Source organism: Mya arenaria, chromosome 6 (genome assembly GCF_026914265.1).
Source record: "Mya arenaria isolate MELC-2E11 chromosome 6, ASM2691426v1".
In the NCBI taxonomy this organism is placed as follows: domain Eukaryota; kingdom Metazoa; phylum Mollusca; class Bivalvia; order Myida; family Myidae; genus Mya; species Mya arenaria.
Window position 1 is genome coordinate 8,095,706 of NC_069127.1, and position 18,978 is coordinate 8,114,683.

The 18,978-nt window shown below is 39.7% G+C and overlaps 1 protein-coding gene across 8 annotated transcripts in view; it reads right to left on the reverse strand.

Moving 5' to 3' along the window:
- LOC128237037 (androglobin-like) overlaps positions 1-18,978 on the reverse strand; it is a 105,562-nt gene that overhangs the window by 41,806 nt on the left and 44,778 nt on the right. For all 8 annotated transcript variants that reach the window (XM_052952216.1, XM_052952215.1, XM_052952221.1 and 5 more), the window contains exons 5-10: positions 5,591-5,684; positions 4,177-4,323; positions 3,820-3,897; positions 3,155-3,379; positions 726-865; positions 224-313 (exon numbers count right to left, since the gene is read on the reverse strand). In XM_052952216.1, coding sequence (XP_052808176.1) covers positions 224-313; positions 726-865; positions 3,155-3,379; positions 3,820-3,897; positions 4,177-4,323; positions 5,591-5,684 — 774 coding nt within the window. The remainder of the gene's footprint in view (positions 1-223; positions 314-725; positions 866-3,154; positions 3,380-3,819; positions 3,898-4,176; positions 4,324-5,590; positions 5,685-18,978) is intronic.

The window sequence follows — 18,978 nt, forward strand, 5'->3', positions numbered from 1 at the left end:
TTTAAATTAAGTATTAAACACAAGTATCATGAGAACCCTGTATGCATTCTGTACACAACATTACATGAACTTTCATTCATCAGAAGTATAAATGAAAACCTGAGAGAAATAGAAACGATTACTTGGATAAATATTCACAACAGCGTCTGTATTTATAAATAAATGCTTATATAAACATGTAAACAAGGCTCTACAAGGTCTGGCACACCTAGCATGTACTTACTGTAGAGGAATAGCTTCTGGTAGCCAGCCTGTCAGGCAGTTCACGATGCTCACATCCCCAAACTCACAGTTTGGATTCCCTCCTGTATAACTGGAAATAAGAATGGACTCATATTTATTGAGGTCTCAAACACCTGAGTCAAGTAATACTAAACTTGGATCATCAAGCAAATTTTTAGACCAAAAAGGGATAAAAAAATCCATTTACATTGATTAAATTCACAAAACAAAAACTATGGAGTATTAATGCATATATCATACAAGCGTTTTTTTTCAAATCAATATTTCTATGAAGTAAGACTATCTTACCCCAAATTAATAGTTGTATTTGTCAGTTCAAACACAGTTTGATAGATTTTTCAAGATAAATGTTCAACTTAGCTAGTAAAACTGACATAGTTTTTAACTGGGTTTGTTTTATCTAACATTATTTTGGAATATGCTCATGGATGAAATGGTTCTGTCATTCATAAGTAACATAAGTGATCCGACTTCAGACTTACTCAAGTGTGGCAACTTTGATGAGTGCCTTGGCAAGGAGCATGGGCCAGACCTCATTCTGCATGGTTGTACATGGCAACAGGAGCCGGTCACTGTCATCAAACGGCAGAGAGTCATCCACAATCACCTTCCTCCAACAGCCCTGCAGATGATATATATATGGTTTGACAGTCTTTAATGGTGAATGCTTGCTAATCTGATATTTATGTTGTAGGATTTTTGTTAATTAGATATTGCCCATTTGTTTGTGCCTAGGTGTGACGCTTTTAATAATATTTAGATTTTTTAAAGTACAAAATTACCAGGGTAGCACTTAAGTCTTAAACAATCAGGACATTCTTATTTCAATGATCTTTGGGAAATAAATCTTCCCAGGCTTTGGGCAAGTCCTTGTTCCCAAAATGTCTAATGAAAGCCTAACTTTACTACGCCCAGTACACAAGCCCCTCCTTCACTACTGCCCACTTCACTACTGCCCACTTCACTACCCCTACTTCACTACGCCCAGAACACAAGCCCCTCCTTCACTACTGCCCACTTCACTACTGCCCACTTCACTACCCCTACTTCACTACGCCCAGTACACAAGCCCCTCTTTCACTACTGCCCACTTCACTACCCCTTCTTCACTATGCCCAGAACACAAGCCCCTACTTCACTACTGCCCACTTCACTACTGCCCACTTCACTACCCCTACTTCACTACGCCCAGAACACAAGCCCCTCTTTCACTACTGCCCACTTCACTACCCCTTCTTCACTATGCCCAGAACACAAGCCCCTACTTCACTACTGCCCACTTCACTACTGCCCACTTCACTACCCCTACTTCACTACGCCCAGTACACAAGCCCCTCTTTCACTACTGCCCACTTCACTACCCCTTCTTCACTATGCCCAGAACACAAGCCCCTACTTCACTACTGCCCACTTCACTACCCCTTCTTCACTACTGCCCACTTCACTACCCCTACTTCACTACTGCCCACTTCACTACCCCTACTTCACTACTGCCCACTTCACTACCCCTACTTCACTACTGCCCACTTCACTACCCCTACTTCACTACTGCCCACTTCACTACCAGTTCTTCACTACGCCCAAAACACAAGCCCCTACTTTTCTACTGCCCACTTCACTACCCCTTCTTCACTACTGCCCACTTCACTACCCCTACTTCACTACTGCCCACTTCACTACCCCTACTTCACTACTGCCCACTTCACTACCCTTTCTTCACTACACCCAGAACACAAGCCCCACCTTCACTACTGCCCACTTAACTACCCCTTCTTCACTACGTCCAGAACACAAACCCCACCTTCACTACTGCCCACTTCACTACCCCTACTTCACTACTGCCCACTTCACTACCCGTTCTTCACTACGCCCAAAACACAAGCCCCTACTTTTCTACTGCCCACTTCACTACCCCTTCTTCACTACTGCCCACTTCACTACCCCTACTTCACTACTGCCCACTTCACTACCCCTACTTCACTACTTGCCCACTTCACTACCCTTTCTTCACTACACCCAGAACACAAGCCCCACCTTCACTACTGCCCACTTAACTACCCCTTCTTCACTACGTCCAGAACACAAACCCCACCTTCACTACTGCCCACTTCACTACCCCTTCTTCACTACACCCAGAACACAAGCCCCTACTTCACTACTGCCCACTTAACTACCCCTTCTTCACTACCCCCAGAACACAAGCCCCACCTTCACTACTGCCCACTTCACTACCCCTACTTCACTACTGCCCACTTAACTACCCCTTCTTCACTACCCCCAGAACACAAGCCCCACCTTCACTACTGCCCACTTCACTACCCCTTCTTCACTACTGCCCACTTCACTACCCCTTCTTCACTACTGCCCACTTAACTACCCCTACTTCACTACTGCCAACTTCACTACCCCTTCTTCACTACACCCAGAACACAAGCCCCTACTTCACTACTGCCCACTTAACTACCCCTTCTTCACTACGCCCAGAACACAAGCCCCACCTTCACTACTGCCCACTTCACTACCCCTACTTCACTACTGCCCACTTCACTAGGCCTACTTCACTACTGCCCACTTCACTACCCCTTCTTCACTACACCCAGAACATAAGCCCCTACTTCACCACTGCCCACTTAACTACCCCTTCTTCACTACGCCCAGAACACAAGCCCCACCTTCACTACTGCCCACTTCACTACCCCTTCTTCACTACACCCAGAACACAAGCCCCTACTTCACTACTGCCCACTTCACTACGCCTACTTCACTACTGCCCACTTCACTACCCCTTCTTCACTACACCCAGAACACAAGCCCCTACTTCACTACTGCCCACTTCACTACCCCTTCTTCACTACGCCCAGTACACAAGCCCCTACTTCACTACTCCTCACTAACATTTATTCAAACTCACCATCCAATACAGCCGGACAGCGTATTTCCCGTATGGATTGTAGGGAGGCACATGCGGGCCCTTAACGACCTTATTAATCGTATATATGTGTTCCCAGGGCCTCCATGTGTGAGACACCTCCTCATACGGTGTGCTCGGGTCCGCAGTCACTTGGTCCGCCGGAGGGTTCTTCACTGAGCAGATCTCCCACAGAGCCATGATCTGGCTGATTATGTAGCGCATCAACTGAAATACATTATTGTAACGATATTATCAAATATGGGTCAACTTAAAAAAAAATAGCAAGGCAAGATAGAACATGATCTATAAGCTTACAGTTTCTGTACATTACTAAACTATCAATGACTTAACAAGTTTTGTGCCATGACAGATTTTGTATGTTTAAAGGTTTTAGGCCTTTTAACATACACCTGCTTTAATGATTTATTTGACACTTCAATTCAGTGAGTTTAGGAAGTACTGGTAATGCTAAAAAGTTCAATTTTAGATTTATCCAAACAAACATAAAGCTATAAAACCTTGATATAATAATTTAAATAGTTTTGAAACAATCTGTCCGTTTGAAAAGGTTGGTTTGAATTTTGTCCATATAAGTCATGAAAGCAAACTTGGATGCTGCCACCTATATTCACACAAGATGAAATGACACGTAGCTTGTAGCTTACCTCACTTTCATGGAGATGCTCATTGTTGGTGATCAGGTCAAATGAAGACATGCCATCTGGGTCAACCACAACAGGTGTCTGAAATGACCACAAAATAAAAATAAAAATATCTATGTATTCCTATGTTATACATATAATATTACAGGGATGAATGAAAAGGCTGCTTGCAAGTCACAAACTATATTAACTTAATTTAACTCGTTTTGATATGCCAAAAACTATTCATCATAAAAGTGCATGGTAAAAGTTTTTTACTTATTTGGAACAGAATGGCAACAACAAGCAAAACAATTCAAAACTCACATCAGTTATTTACATGGCATTCAATACGACCTCACTCATCAGCCATGAACCCACCTTCTCTGTGATGTACTCCTGCGGGCGTTTCCAATGGTCCACCTTGACTCCTGCTGGCATCTCAATCTTGCCTTCGGGGTCATCGAACGAGTGTGACACGACTGGAGACTTCCCCTTGTCCTTCTCCTTGCCCTTATGGGCCATATCCTGCAAAACATACAAATGTAACAGCGTTGGAAAATTTAAAAAGTGGGCTAAAATGCTGGCTTGGCTTGTCTTTTAGATTTAAATATGAGTAAAAACTAAACTGTCATATAAGGATTCTGACTTGTTCATTTGGTGAATGATGTGGTATTTGTTTGTTTCATTTTAGTAGGTCATTCAAGCTACAGAGTAAAATTCCAAGTAATCTGATATCTTTATGCAGTATGTATAGACAAAGGTTGAGCCAAGGCATAAATCTGGTAGCCTAAAGCGACCAAACCATGATCAATAAAACTCACAATTATATTGTCAAATCTGGATATGCAAATATTTATTGACAACTTTTACTACAACAAGTATCCTTTTACTATAGAATAGTTGTCAGACAGAGAACAAATAAATCAACATATTTAGTGAAATGTTTGTTCATTGGTTGTGTTTTATTTTTATGAGTCAATATTATTGCCAATCATGGATGGGCTGCTTCCAGCTCTCAAACAAATTGATGCTTCCAGGCTGTGCAGTATGATTTTTGAAACAAAATCTTATCTATAATAAACATATTAAAAAAAGGCAAGTTGCAATTTAAAACAATGTTGAAAAACATAGAACGAATATAAAATACTTTTATATATCAAAATTAACAAAAAAAACACAATGATATGTCCAAATGGTTGTATATACCTTGTGTATACATATCAGATTCAAAACATATGATGTATGAACAGCCACAGAGCACAGATTGCTGCACCATATATTGAATGACAACAGAAGAATATAAAACAACAACAAAAACATTTGAACAGAACATGTGAGATATTCTCCATCAATTCTTACCACAACCACACCAAAAGGTGTCTGCAAATTGTGAACAAAATTAATAAAATTCTTTGTATATATCTAATTTTTCAGTACATGTATGAAGTTTTGTACACATTTTTTCACTAAAACTCAATGTAGGCAGTAATCCTACAAATTTTAATATTTCAAAATTATAGTCACCACTTTTGAAAATGCATCAGGTGACGCAAACAAGGTTTATTAAAATAAATAATCAATGTTTTTAAATAAAGACAATGGTTATGATCAGGTATTATACTTAAATATTCCGCATGAAGATTTGTTGAACTATGCCAAATGAGACACAAGATTATTTAAGAAAGGTTATTTGTAAAATATGTACACATAGTCGATGCAAACCACACAACATTATCAAACCTTATTTTGACAAAAGAATACAACATAAAAAGAAATGTCTACATGGACATACCCATTTTTCAGCATTGACATCTGTATCATTCCATTCCGGCCAAATAACAAGCTTTGGTCTCTTGTCGGAGGCACTCTGGGCAATGGAAGCAGCCCTGAAAGTAAAAAATAAAACTATTATTGTTTATAATAATATGAAATATCATAAAGAATATGTCCTATTGATTATGTATGCCAGTACATTTAAGTTTTTAATTAAATTACATAAATAAATATTTGAATCATTTGTACAATTTTCCCAATTAAATTCAACAAATGGTGATTCATATACATGAAACATTGTATTCTTTTGAAGCATACCTTTTTGCTAAGAACACAGTGTGAAATTTCATTTTTGACAGATGAATATGTTTAAATAGATCCATATTACTTGTATTAAGCTGCACATGTGCGACAATGTTTTTTTTGTTAAATGTTAAATTTGACTGCTACATCTCCTAAGTGTGTATATATATATATGTATATATATATGAGTGAGGGTAAGATAAAAAAACTTGTGGTATCATGAATAAACTGTCATTACAAGGATTATCAGTATTGTGTGTTATATCCTGGGGAGGACATCACAATGGTTTTTGTTAATCTGACTATCATAGAGCCAGACAACTTGTCTACATGTACATATCCTAGACAATTAGTCTTCATGTATAAAAAACACTGAAGATTTGGTCCAAACTTGCCATAAATAATAACTGTATTAATCATTTTACAGCACAGAAAACAAATTGAAACTGGAAAGGAATTTTGTTTTTCATTTTTTTCTGGTACGAAATAAGTAACGTTTGGGACGGACGTCCAATGCATTTACAGGTGCCTTTGAGGCGGTATCTTGGTTGAATCGTATATCACATCAGCATACAGGAAAAAAGGTTATTTAGGCTTTCATAAAAGGCATTGATTTGATCAGGGCATCAACGGTAAGAAGTGTCAGACAGAAATGATTGAAATATTCAAATGGCGGCCATTTTGTTTCTAATGACACACTTCTACCGACCTACAAAATTAAATATGGGCACATCTTACTCTCTTGGCGTCGCAGAACTAACTCTGTTTGAAGACGGATTCTTCTTGGCTCCTTTAGAAGCCATATTCGTTTTTAAGAAACCCTCAAGATGCCAAAAATATCCAATGCAACTTTCAGAAATTAAAGTTTTGGTTGCCACGCGAGGTGTTCTGGTTCATCACGCATGCGAATTGTTTATGTTCCGGTTTATTGACATTTCGCGGGAAAACGATGCACACACAAACAAATCCTTAAACTCAGTTATTGTTATTTTTAATATATTTGATACAATATCCACAGTATGTATAGTTAAAAAATTAACAACAAATGACTATGTTTACTTATCCAACAGAGACGGATTAAAATGTTCAATAAGTGGGGTAAACCTATATTGATCAGCACATTGTATGAACTTCAAGTGTATTATTCGATTATCCTGGATCAATCAATAGATCACATGGCGCTATTCAAATAGCTAAGGAAAGGTGTAACATCTACTGCAGTTGCTTTAGGTAATAATACATGTATGCAAGAACGAAACGATACAGGATAATGACAAAGGGATACGCAGCAGTGCCACGGACTGTTGAATCCGTGCACGTGCCAGTGTCATCACGACAAACCCATATCACTAAAAACAACACATACTAAAAATAGATTCGTTGCGCCTTCGCTGTCAATGCCACAACCCCTACATAATGCACCCTCCTAACACATTATCTCACATTATATACACAAAAAGATAGATTATACAAAACAGCATACTGTATGTTGATTGCAGCGATGATTTACAAACACACTATTCTCATAGACCCTTTTTAATAAGCTCTCATGGATAATATAATGTCTTACACACAGGGATAGTTTTAGCATTTGACATTAGACGGGCGCGGGTATCAATTTGGTAGTTTTGCAACACCAAAGACGTGTTCTCCCAAATCCCCTACAATACCAACAGAAACATTATTTAACTGAGACAGATTGGAAGATATTTTTCTGCTACTTTGAAAATTGAAAACAAAATTATCTCTCACAACATATTTTCAAGAGACCAAAGCATTCTTAAGCAGTCAAATACCACGCATTAATACATTAGAGAACCGTACTGTCGCGATATAATCATCTGAGCATATCGGGGAGCAGGAGCTGCTTATCTGTTCAAATTTAAAATTTAAAATTTCCACATCAGTAAGGAATCAAAGTAATCAGCAGACAAATACCATAAAATACCATAGGTTGGAATAGGAGCAATGAAGTGGATGGCAATCCCTTTATCTGTTTCATTAATTAAAGAACTACTGGTAAATGAGAAAGGAGGTCCTTCGGATGCAGATTCCTTCCTATAAGATTAAACGTGTAACACTATCCACACCTGACACTGAAAATAATAACGACGTGCTTTAAGAACATATAGTTGGGTTTATGTGGTCACCTGTCCCTCTCAAACACTGGACCGTCCACGGATGCCATTGAGTCATCCTTGTTTAATCCGACGGTGGAGCCCGTGCGCGAGTCTCTGGTGTAGCGGTTTGCAAGTGTCACTGTCACGTCTTCCGGGTGGTCGGGGATGGACGGATACAGGCGCTCTGTGCGGTAAAACACGTCACCTTCTTTAAGTTCCACCAAGGCGGCGAGACGGCTCATCCCAGGGGCGCCCAGGGTTCCGTCCTTGAGTGAGACCCTTTTTGCCTTAGAGGGATCAGCCAGGGATCCTCTTCGTAGCCCCTGAACGGAAGCGTGCGAGGGGCGCCGATTCATGGCTTATTTTAGTTTTATTCCGTTATCCGTAGAATTTAGTTCAGTTCACATACCGTCTCTTTTCCGTACTTCGATGTTCTCTACACGAATTATGACCTCAAACAGGTACAACTTTGTGTTCACCTAACTATATTGTAAGGCATTCAACTTGTCTGTTTGTAGTAGATCCACTCTAGTGCCAGTTTGGTCTTAAACTTAATATCTGAAACTGATTAAACAAAGCAGGATCCCTTTTTAAAAATTCATTGGAGAAAATCAATATTTAATTGTAAATATGGAGACCTGTATTTCTCTTCAGTTACGACAAACATTCAAACAGCGGGTCAATTTCTTTTTGTTTGACTCTATTGTCAACCTCATTAGAGTGTTGGTAACTTAAACCAACAGTATCAACCAAATTGACTGACCACTTCAATAAATGTACTTTCCACCGCCGAAAAATAGTAGAAAAAGAGCGATTAAGCATGGACTTATTTCCAAATTTCCACCATTAAACTCTTGACTGCGGCTTTCTTAGAAGCATTTTTTTTGCCAAACATTAACTATTATTATTTATGAACTATAGTAATCTTAAGAAATGCGTTATTAAAATCCCTCCACGCACAGATATGGACTTAGTTATCCAAATATTTCCTCCAAGTGGTCGGTGAGTCTTCTCTTTGCCAGATAAAGCCACAAATATGGTAATAAGAACACTGAAGGCATTAAATCCTCATTTCAGTCTTGAATAAACTCAAACCCTAATAAAATCCAAGAAAGGTTAGAAGGTAAAACTTTATTAATTCTTATCAACTTGACAACTCCAACGCCACCAAAACTCGCACATAGAAGTGATTTTATTTTAAACCACTTTTCAACGGATGAAATGCTAACCGAAGGAAAACTTCCATTGCTTTTTTATCTCGAATATTGGTTTTGGAGGACGTTTTGTCCATACAAATTCAGCAGTTTCCAGATCAAAACTTAATGATATTCCTAAGCACGAGGTTTTCAAGTTTAATTATGTCAAACATCGTCTTGCCATGATTTTCTATCGCATTTTCATTCCATCTTTTGATTCTTCGGTCCATTCTGATTTGAATGTAAACGTCGAATGCGCCAAGGAGTTGAGTGTCAGGCTAATGCTACATATCTTGCACAATTATTTAGAAATAGATAAAAGCGCATATATGCATAATTAAGGAGTGAAAACAGTTTCCAGTGTCATTATTCCAATTCAAGTCACCCTAAGCAGCTAAAACTTTACATTACGTTTAATGTTGACCTTAAGCCTATCTGAAAATCATTGGAAAAACATTGAACTGATTTAAAGTTCTTTATGAAAGACGATGAAACATCGTTATTGCATATTCGGTATTGCCAATGTAAAGAAATCCGACCCCATCCCGCGAAGGCGGCACCTGACTCCGCCGATTTTCATAGGCGCAATGAAATTGAAGACAGATTTCGGACGATACGGCCCAGTCAATCAGTGACAACCTGGGTCGTACCGCCCGCCAGTTTGAGCGGAATTGTCCGTCAATGTAGGCCGTACCGTCCGCCAGTTTGAGCGGTATGGTCCGTCAATTCAGACCATACGGTCCGCCGATCCGAGGGCCGTGTGGTCCGACAATCTTGTCTATGCCGTATCGGCGTAGGGCCGAATCGTCCTCTATTCTTCAAGCCCGGAGCCCTAATAGACACTTTCAAGAGTGTGTCAACTAATAACGGGCCACATTACTTCAACATCTCTATGGGATATTCAATTGGAAAGTTTAATCTTAAATGTCAATCATTTAAGCAATAATTGATTCTCAATTACTGAATTAAATTTATAAAGAACCCCCGGACTGAAACCGTGTTGTTTGTTTGAATTCGAAACGGAAACTTGCAAAATTAGTTGACAAAAAATACGATGAATACGTTACCGTGCTGAAGTCCGTCAACATAAGCATTGTTCAAGATAAAGCCAGTCCGTCAACATAAGCATTGTTCAAGATAACAAGCCAAAACAGGCCACAGAAAGGTTGATGGTTTCACTACCGACCAAATACCTCGTAACCATGGCGAAACACCTCGTTTTATATGAGAATATTGTGCATATGACGAAACCCCATGTCTACAAAGAATCAGTTAGTCCAGTACTGGTTCAAGACTCAGAATGTGCAGTTAGTTCAAATTTGTACTTCATTTCAAACCAAAACCATGGTCCATATCAGTGTCATTGTCTTGTGATAGTGGTTATTATACTAATTATACAACACGTCTTCATCACAAAAGGCAACTGGTTACTCGGTGAGATGTCTGGTTGGGACGGGATCACACACAGAAATACTTCTATGTTGCATGATACATCTCTTTGTTTCTATGTTCATTTAACGATATTGCGCTATTTTAGTAAAGCAAAACATACAAGAAAGGTAACTCTTCAATGTCAAATCGGTATGAACAGCTGGGTTACGTACCTTTCAATACGTTTTACAGCAATCTTCACGGTTAGTAATTACGAAATCAATTAAATCCAAAATTCAGTCAACATAAATGTTTGTTTGAAATGTAAGTAAGTAAAATGAGTTGAGGAAAATAAAATATAATATGGAAAGCTATTTTTTTAGCTTTATATTAAAAGCTGTTTTCGCCTGCTGTAAGCATATGTATCCAAGAAATTAAATGATTGTTGGCTCAAGCCTGGCACTTGCTTTTTTCTGACGCTTAACATAAGAAATAATTTGATATAGCCTTCACTTCACAAAAAAAACAAGATTGCAAGCAGTGTACCTTGAATGTGGCCGATGAGCGGCGGAGGACGGACGGGAGGCGGCGGAACGCTCTGAGCCGGCACTCCCGCCGCCGCGTAGTTTTGCCCCGCTGCGACTGACAAGACGACGACTTCCGGAGGGTGATATGTTCGGTGTTACCGTTGTCGTGGTTGTCACAGACATTATAATAACAACTTATTATTGGTGTGCCGTCAGCACGATGTATCCCAGGTCCGAACCAAATATGTGTATTTCAAGAATGCATTTAAAGAGAAATTCCTGATATTCGTTATTAACAAATCATCGGATGTATTGCTCCATCAAAACAAAATAGCACTGACGACGACTGTCGATCGCAAACAGTAACGCTAAAACTAATGCAGAAACTATCCGAAGTGGTTTCTGGACATACTTGGAAATCAATGCTTCAACTAATGTTTAAAAACGTGAAATTCCATTAACAGCAAAACAAAGTCTCGAATTAATGGCCGCGCTGAACGTGGATGGATCAACAACAATCTCGCCGTGAAACTGCAGAGGTGTGACAATGTAATGTGCTGTAGAACTGTTTATTGATGTGGTAACTAGTGTTGTGTAACCGGCAGCGGGAAGGCTGTCACATCCATCACGGCTCCCAGTGACAGGGATGCTCACGCGACCGGAAGTGGTGATAGATAACGGACGATAGCACTGGCAGGGGCTCTAACAGATCGGCAAACCACACGTTCTGTCATCACATCGATTGTTAGTTAGGTTAAGTGTTTCAGGTTGTATGTTTAATAACAAAAACCTACATCGATATAAATCGCAGAAAGTCCAATTAGACTGTGCCGCTAACTTCGCAAAAGTAATGCACATTTCAATCCAAACCATAAAATAAATGTTCACTTAGACACAAGTCCATGCTATAGCGAAGTATCCGGGAATTGGTATGACAATCAAGTGTGCTCGAGACAAGATCTATAGTTGGCTTTCATTAACCCTTGAGTTGGGCCAAATCGCCATAATTTTATCCAAATCCACTCGAAGTGTAGTATTTCAAACATAATCAACAGAAACTTCAAAGTTTGACGGCTTCATTCAAAAGGCAAATAAGAGCATCTGGGCACAATAGCCACCAGTCCAAACAACACGCAACCCCATACCCATGTTAAAATACACAAGGATAGACTATCTATTGTTGCCGAAATCACTTTAATGCATCGGATTTTGAGTCTTTGTAAATGTTTACAAAAGACTACTGTGCATAAGTTGTTTTCAGATTTAATCAAAGAAAAACGAAATCCACGCCATTACGGCCATAATTATGAAGGTATTATTAAATGACGTTGAGACACAATTTATAGACCCTTAAGTGCTAATTTTCAACTTTGGCTAAATATAAAGGTTCAGACATCACGATCAAGTAAGTGTCAAATGTCCACACGTAACAATGCTTTTAAAGACACACTCTCATGGATTTTCTACTGGCAGTTAATGATAATTTTAAAACGTTGTGAAATTTTAGTTATTTTACTGACTTTGATGAAGAAACACCAAACAGAAACTGCTAGTAACTCATGTGAACCGACTGCTGTAAATTTAAAACGAAATCGGTTCAATTGTTGATAGCGTTACGAACGCATGCCGACAAAATGGAAAATTTTCTGTCATCGTTTTAAATAACTTTTAACAATTTTAAGAGCTTTAATGTATACACCTTTGGTGTGGTTTAATCATTTACACAGTGATTGACTGGCCTTTCAAAGGTGAACGAGTCCCTTTATAGCTGCACTCTCACAGATTGAACGTTTTGACAACTAGTTTATATTTTCTCTTGGAACGAGCCAATTTTTGCGAAATTCCATGTAAACCAGTTATATAAGACTACTGACAAAATGCAGATCGCAGATTTTTATATTTAAGTTCAAAAATTGATGTTTTATGCATTTTTCATAAACCGTTAGTAACGGTTTAAGCCATAAAACATTAATATTCGATCGGAAATGTAAAAATCTATGATCGGATTTTTTGTCAGCAGTCTTATATCATTCGTTTGCAGATATTTTTTTCCAAGACAAAAAATAAAAAAAAAGTTGTAAATATGGTATATCTGTGAGAGTGCAGCTTTAAGGTTCATTGGCAAGGGACGGTAAGGTCCGTTAAGGTTCTTTAAGGAATAACTTAAATAACATGCATCTAGTTCTTTTATGCCGGCATGGTCTTTATGCGAAATAACTTTTAATCGGAGACACACTCTGAAAGTACCATCATATAAATTATAGCCCAAAGTCGGTTCAACTTGAGGGTACTTGAGCGTAATGGGTTGTAAATTATTACAGATATTTAAAATTATTGAAAAATAATCATCAATCCTTCATATATACGATGCACGTTCTCCTTTATAACAAGTGCTAAATCTACAAAAATCAAACACGAGATTACAAATTTTCAAGATGAAAGTCTGCGTTTGATAAGTATATTAATGGCCAAATGCGCTGAATAAAAAATACGTGTATGGTTTTTTTTAAATCATGCGTTACACTATAAAATCAAAAACCACGAAACAAAGCAACGCCTGGAAAGTCAACAGTTACATTTTCTTGTAAGAATGCCAAGGAAATGGAGACAATTGAAACAGGTTAATTTTCATAACTTCACATTACCATTGTTTATAGAACTTCGAATGTTCTTCAAGCCCATTAATCAAGTTCTAGACTGAACGCAGACAAAACACAAGCATCGGCTGACCACCAAGGACAGATGCTCACATTTGTAGACTTACGAGAGTTTATCCGTACAAACGCTCCTCCGGCGTCTACTGGAAGCTCGGCCGCTCGGGGAGACTGAAGTCACTTGCACACGCGGTACGGACACCGAGGAGCGCCGCCGGCCGCCGTGTGGTGTCACCGCCGTCCGAGTGGCGGACATGGCAGCACGACACGGGGTCGCGAATCACCGACGTATCCGCGTACAGAAGATTAAATCACCACAATGGCTGTATGTTTTGACCTTACATGCTATTTTTTCCTGATAATCGAACAAAGTAAGGCAACACGTTACACTTGTTCCAATAAGCTTGAAGATCACGGTGCTCTAAGCTGTATTTCCAGATATAATTTCTCCAAGACGTATGTTCCTACACAACAAATTCATCATTACAAAGATTCTCTGGAAGTGGACACGTTAGACGGCTTATCTGCCCCGTCTCAGCGCTGAGTTCGATGTCTTAATACGTTAATCGTTGATTAAATATTATTTACGATATTAGTATTAAAATGCAACAAAGACCGCATTTTGCATAGGCATTATGGTATTAAAGGACTTAAATGTTTCCGCCTCGATCACGGTTATAATGTTCTGACAGGGTCAAATATTTCACCGAAAATACTCTTGATCAAACTTCACCCGACGACGCCTCTCGCTCCCACCCCTTGCTCATTGGTCCGCCAAAAAAAAGACACCTTCGGAGTGAACTCAATGTAGAAAAACAGGATACTATTTTTTTAAACCATAAACTGTTTGTATCTACATGAGAGGTAGACCTCGCATAATAATTTTGGTCGACCAGAACTTGGGTTCACCATACTCGACATAGGACTGATGTGAATTGTGTCAATCTGACTTCTGTATGCGATATTTATAACATTTCCGCTGTCAAATGGGTCCTGATAATCAGATTATCTACTCTAATCCCCTTGACAATGACTTCCAAAGACCAATGTCTCCAGCTAGGAGATTTAAGACTGACCCTTCCACCGAATTACCTTAATCCATGCTTTGTTAATTGAATGAGATTAGTTGTGTGACTGAAAGAAGTTTCACAAAGAAAAATAACTGCAGTACAAGTGACAACATCGTCCTCCAGGGTTATGTTTCCTTACTAGCACACATATCTATTCATTTCAGTTAAAACTTCTACTTGATTTTTAACATGTATTAATGAAACATATTTTATAACAGAAAATTACCATTAGAGCACAAACACCTATTTCGGCGTGTTTTTTACAAGCATCTTTATTTAAAGTCTGGTTATGTTCTAACACAAATCAAACGCATAATAGGCTTCTTTCCGACAGAGTTCTTACAACTTGTAGATTATTGTTTACAGGGAAAAAAATACCAATCAATAGTCTGATGAAAAGGGACAAACACACAGATACAGCAATAGGAAAGTGAACGTGAATAATGAAAGAATTAGCTTATGTTAACGACGGACAGACAGAAAGACAGAAAAACAGACAGGCAGGCAGGTAGGCAGGCTGGCAGGAAGACAGACTGACGGTTTGATGGATTCAAACACATGGGTAACAATACATCCATAGTTAAATAAAGCGAGAAACAGTTTATGTCCCGACTGGGTATTTAAACGCATGCGTAACAATACATCCATAGTTAAATGAGGCGAGAAACAGTTTTTGTCCCGACTGGGGATTCTAGCACATGGGTAACAATACATCCATAGTTAAATAAGGCGAGAAACAGTTTATTTCCCGACTGAGGATTCAAACACATGGGGGACAAAACATCCATAGCTAAATAAGGCGAGAAACAGATTATGTCCCGACTGGGGATTCAAACACATGGGGGACAATACATCCATAGTTAAATAAGGCGAGAAACAGATTATGTCCCGACTGGGGATTCAAACACATGGGGGACAATACAGACATAATAAACTTAGGCGAGAAACAGTTTATTTCCCGACTGGGGATTCAAACACATGGGGGGCAAAACATCCATAGTTAAATAAGGCGAGAAACAGTTTATGTCCCGACTGGAGATTCAAACACATGGGGGGGCAAAACATCCATAGTTAAATAAGGCGAGAAACAGATTATGTCCCGACTGGAGATTCAAACACATGGGGGACAATACAGATATAATAAACTTAGGCGAGAAACAGATTATTTCCCGACTTGGGATTCAAACACATGGGGGGCAAAACATCCATAGTTAAATAAGGCAAGAAACAGATTATGTCCCGACTGGGGATTCAACCACATGGGGGACAATACAGACATAATAAACTTAGGCGAGAAACAGTTTATTTCCCGACTGGGGATTCAAACACATGGGGGGCAAAACATCCATAGTTAAATAAGGCGAGAAACAGATAATGTCCCGACTGGGGATTCAATCACATGGGGGACAATACAGACATAATAAACTTAGGCGAGAAACAGTTTATTTCCCGACTGGAGATTCAAACACATGGGGGGCAATACATCCATAGTTAAATAAGGCGAGAAACAGATTATGTCCCGACTGGAGATTCAAACACATGGGGGGCAATACATCCATAGTAAATATAGGCGAGAAACAGTTTATGTCCCGACTGGGGATTCAAACACATGGGGGGCAATACATCTATAGTAAACATAGGCGAGAAACAGTTTATGTCCCGACTGGAGATTCAAACACATGGGGGGCAATACAGACATAATAAACTTAGGCGAGAAACAGATTATGTCCCGACTTGGGATTCAAACACATGGGGGACAATACATCCATAGTTAAATAAGGCGAGAAACAGATTATGTCCCGACTGGGGATTCAAACACATGGGGGACAATACAGACATAATAAACTTAGGCGAGAAACAGTTTATTTCCCGACTGGAGATTCAAACACATGGGGGGCAATACATCCATAGTTAAATAAGGCGAGAAACAGATTATGTCCCGACTGGAGATTCAAACACATGGGGGGCAATACATCCATAGTAAACATAGGCGAGAAACAGTTTATGTCCCGACTGGAGATTCAAACACATGGGGGGCAATACATCCATAGTAAACATAGACGAGAAACAGTTTATGTCCCGACTGGAGATTCAAACACATGGGGGGCAATACAGACATAATAAACTTAGGCGAGAAACAGATTATGTCCCGACTTGGGATTCAAACACATGGGGGACAATACATCCATAGTTAAATAAGGCGAGAAACAGATTATGTCCCGACTGGAGATTCAAACACATGGGGGGGCAATACAGACATAATAAACATAGGTGAGAAACAGATTATGTCCCGACTGGGGATTCAAACACATGGGGGACAATACAGACATAACAAACTTAGGCGAGAAACAGTTTATTTCCCGACTGGAGATTCAAACACATGGGGGGCAATACATCCATAGTTAAATAAGGCGAGAAACAGATTATGTCCCGACTGGAGATTCAAACACATGGGGGGCAATACACCCATAGTTAAATAAGGCGAGAAACAGATTATGTCCCGACTGGAGATTCAAACACATGGGGGGCAATACATCCATAGTTAAATAAGGCGAGAAACAGATTATGTCCCGACTGGAGATTCAAACACATGGGGGGCAATTCATCCATAGTTAAATAAGGCGAGAAACAGTTTATGTCCCGACTGGAGATTCAAACACATGGGGGGGGGAAATACATCCATAGTAAACATAGGCGAGAAACAGTTTGTGTCTCGACTGGGGATTCAAACACATGGGGGGCAATACATCCATAGTTAAATAAGGCGAGAAACAGTTTATGTCCCGACTGGAGATTCAAACACATGGGGGGGGGGGGCAATACATCCATAGTAAACATAGGCGAGAAACAGTTTATGTCTCGACTGGGGATTCAAACACATGGGGGGCAATACATTCATAGTTAAATAAGGCGAGAAACAGTTTATGTCCCGACTGGAGATTCAAACACATGGGGGGGGGGGGGGGCAATTCATCCATAGTTAAATAAGGCGAGAAACAGTTTATGTCCCGACTGGAGATTTAAACACATGGGGGACAATACAGACATAATAAACTTAGGCGAGAAACAGTTTATGTCCCGACTGGGGATTCAAACACATGGGAGGGCAATACATCCATAATTAAATAAGGCGAGAAACAGTTTATGTCTCGACTGGAGATTCAAACACATGGGGGGCAATACATCCATAGTTAAATAAGGCGAGAAACAGTTTATGTCCCGACTGGAGATTCAAACACATGGGGGGCAATACATCCATAGTAAACATAGACGAGAAACAGTTTATGTCCCGACTGGAGATTCAAACACATGGGGGGCAATACAGACATAATAAACTTAGGCGAGAAACAGATTATGTCCCGACTTGGGATTCAAACACATGGGGGACAATACATCCATAGTTAAATAAGGCGAGAAACAGATTATGTCCCGACTGGAGATTCAAACACATGGGGGGGCAATACAGACATAATAAACATAGGTGAGAAACAGATTATGTCCCGACTGGGGATTCAAACACATGGGGGACAATACAGACATAACAAACTTAGGCGAGAAACAGTTTATTTCCCGACTGGAGATTCAAACACATGGGGGGCAATACATCCATAGTTAAATAAGGCGAGAAACAGATTATGTCCCGACTGGAGATTCAAACACATGGGGGGCAATACACCCATAGTTAAATAAGGCGAGAAACAGATTATGTCCCGACTGGAGATTCAAACACATGGGGGGCAATACATCCATAGTTAAATAAGGCGAGAAACAGATTATGTCCCGACTGGAGATTCAAACACATGGGGGGCAATTCATCCATAGTTAAATAAGGCGAGAAACAGTTTATGTCCCGACTGGAGATTCAAACACATGGGGGGGGGCAATACATCCATAGTAAACATAGGCGAGAAACAGTTTGTGTCTCGACTGGGGATTCAAACACATGGGGGGCAATACATCCATAGTTAAATAAGGCGAGAAACAGTTTATGTCCCGACTGGAGATTCAAACACATGGGGGGGGGGGCAATACATCCATAGTAAACATAGGCGAGAAACAGTTTATGTCTCGACTGGGGATTCAAACACATGGGGGGCAATACATTCATAGTTAAATAAGGCGAGAAACAGTTTATGTCCCGACTGGAGATTCAAACACATGGGGGG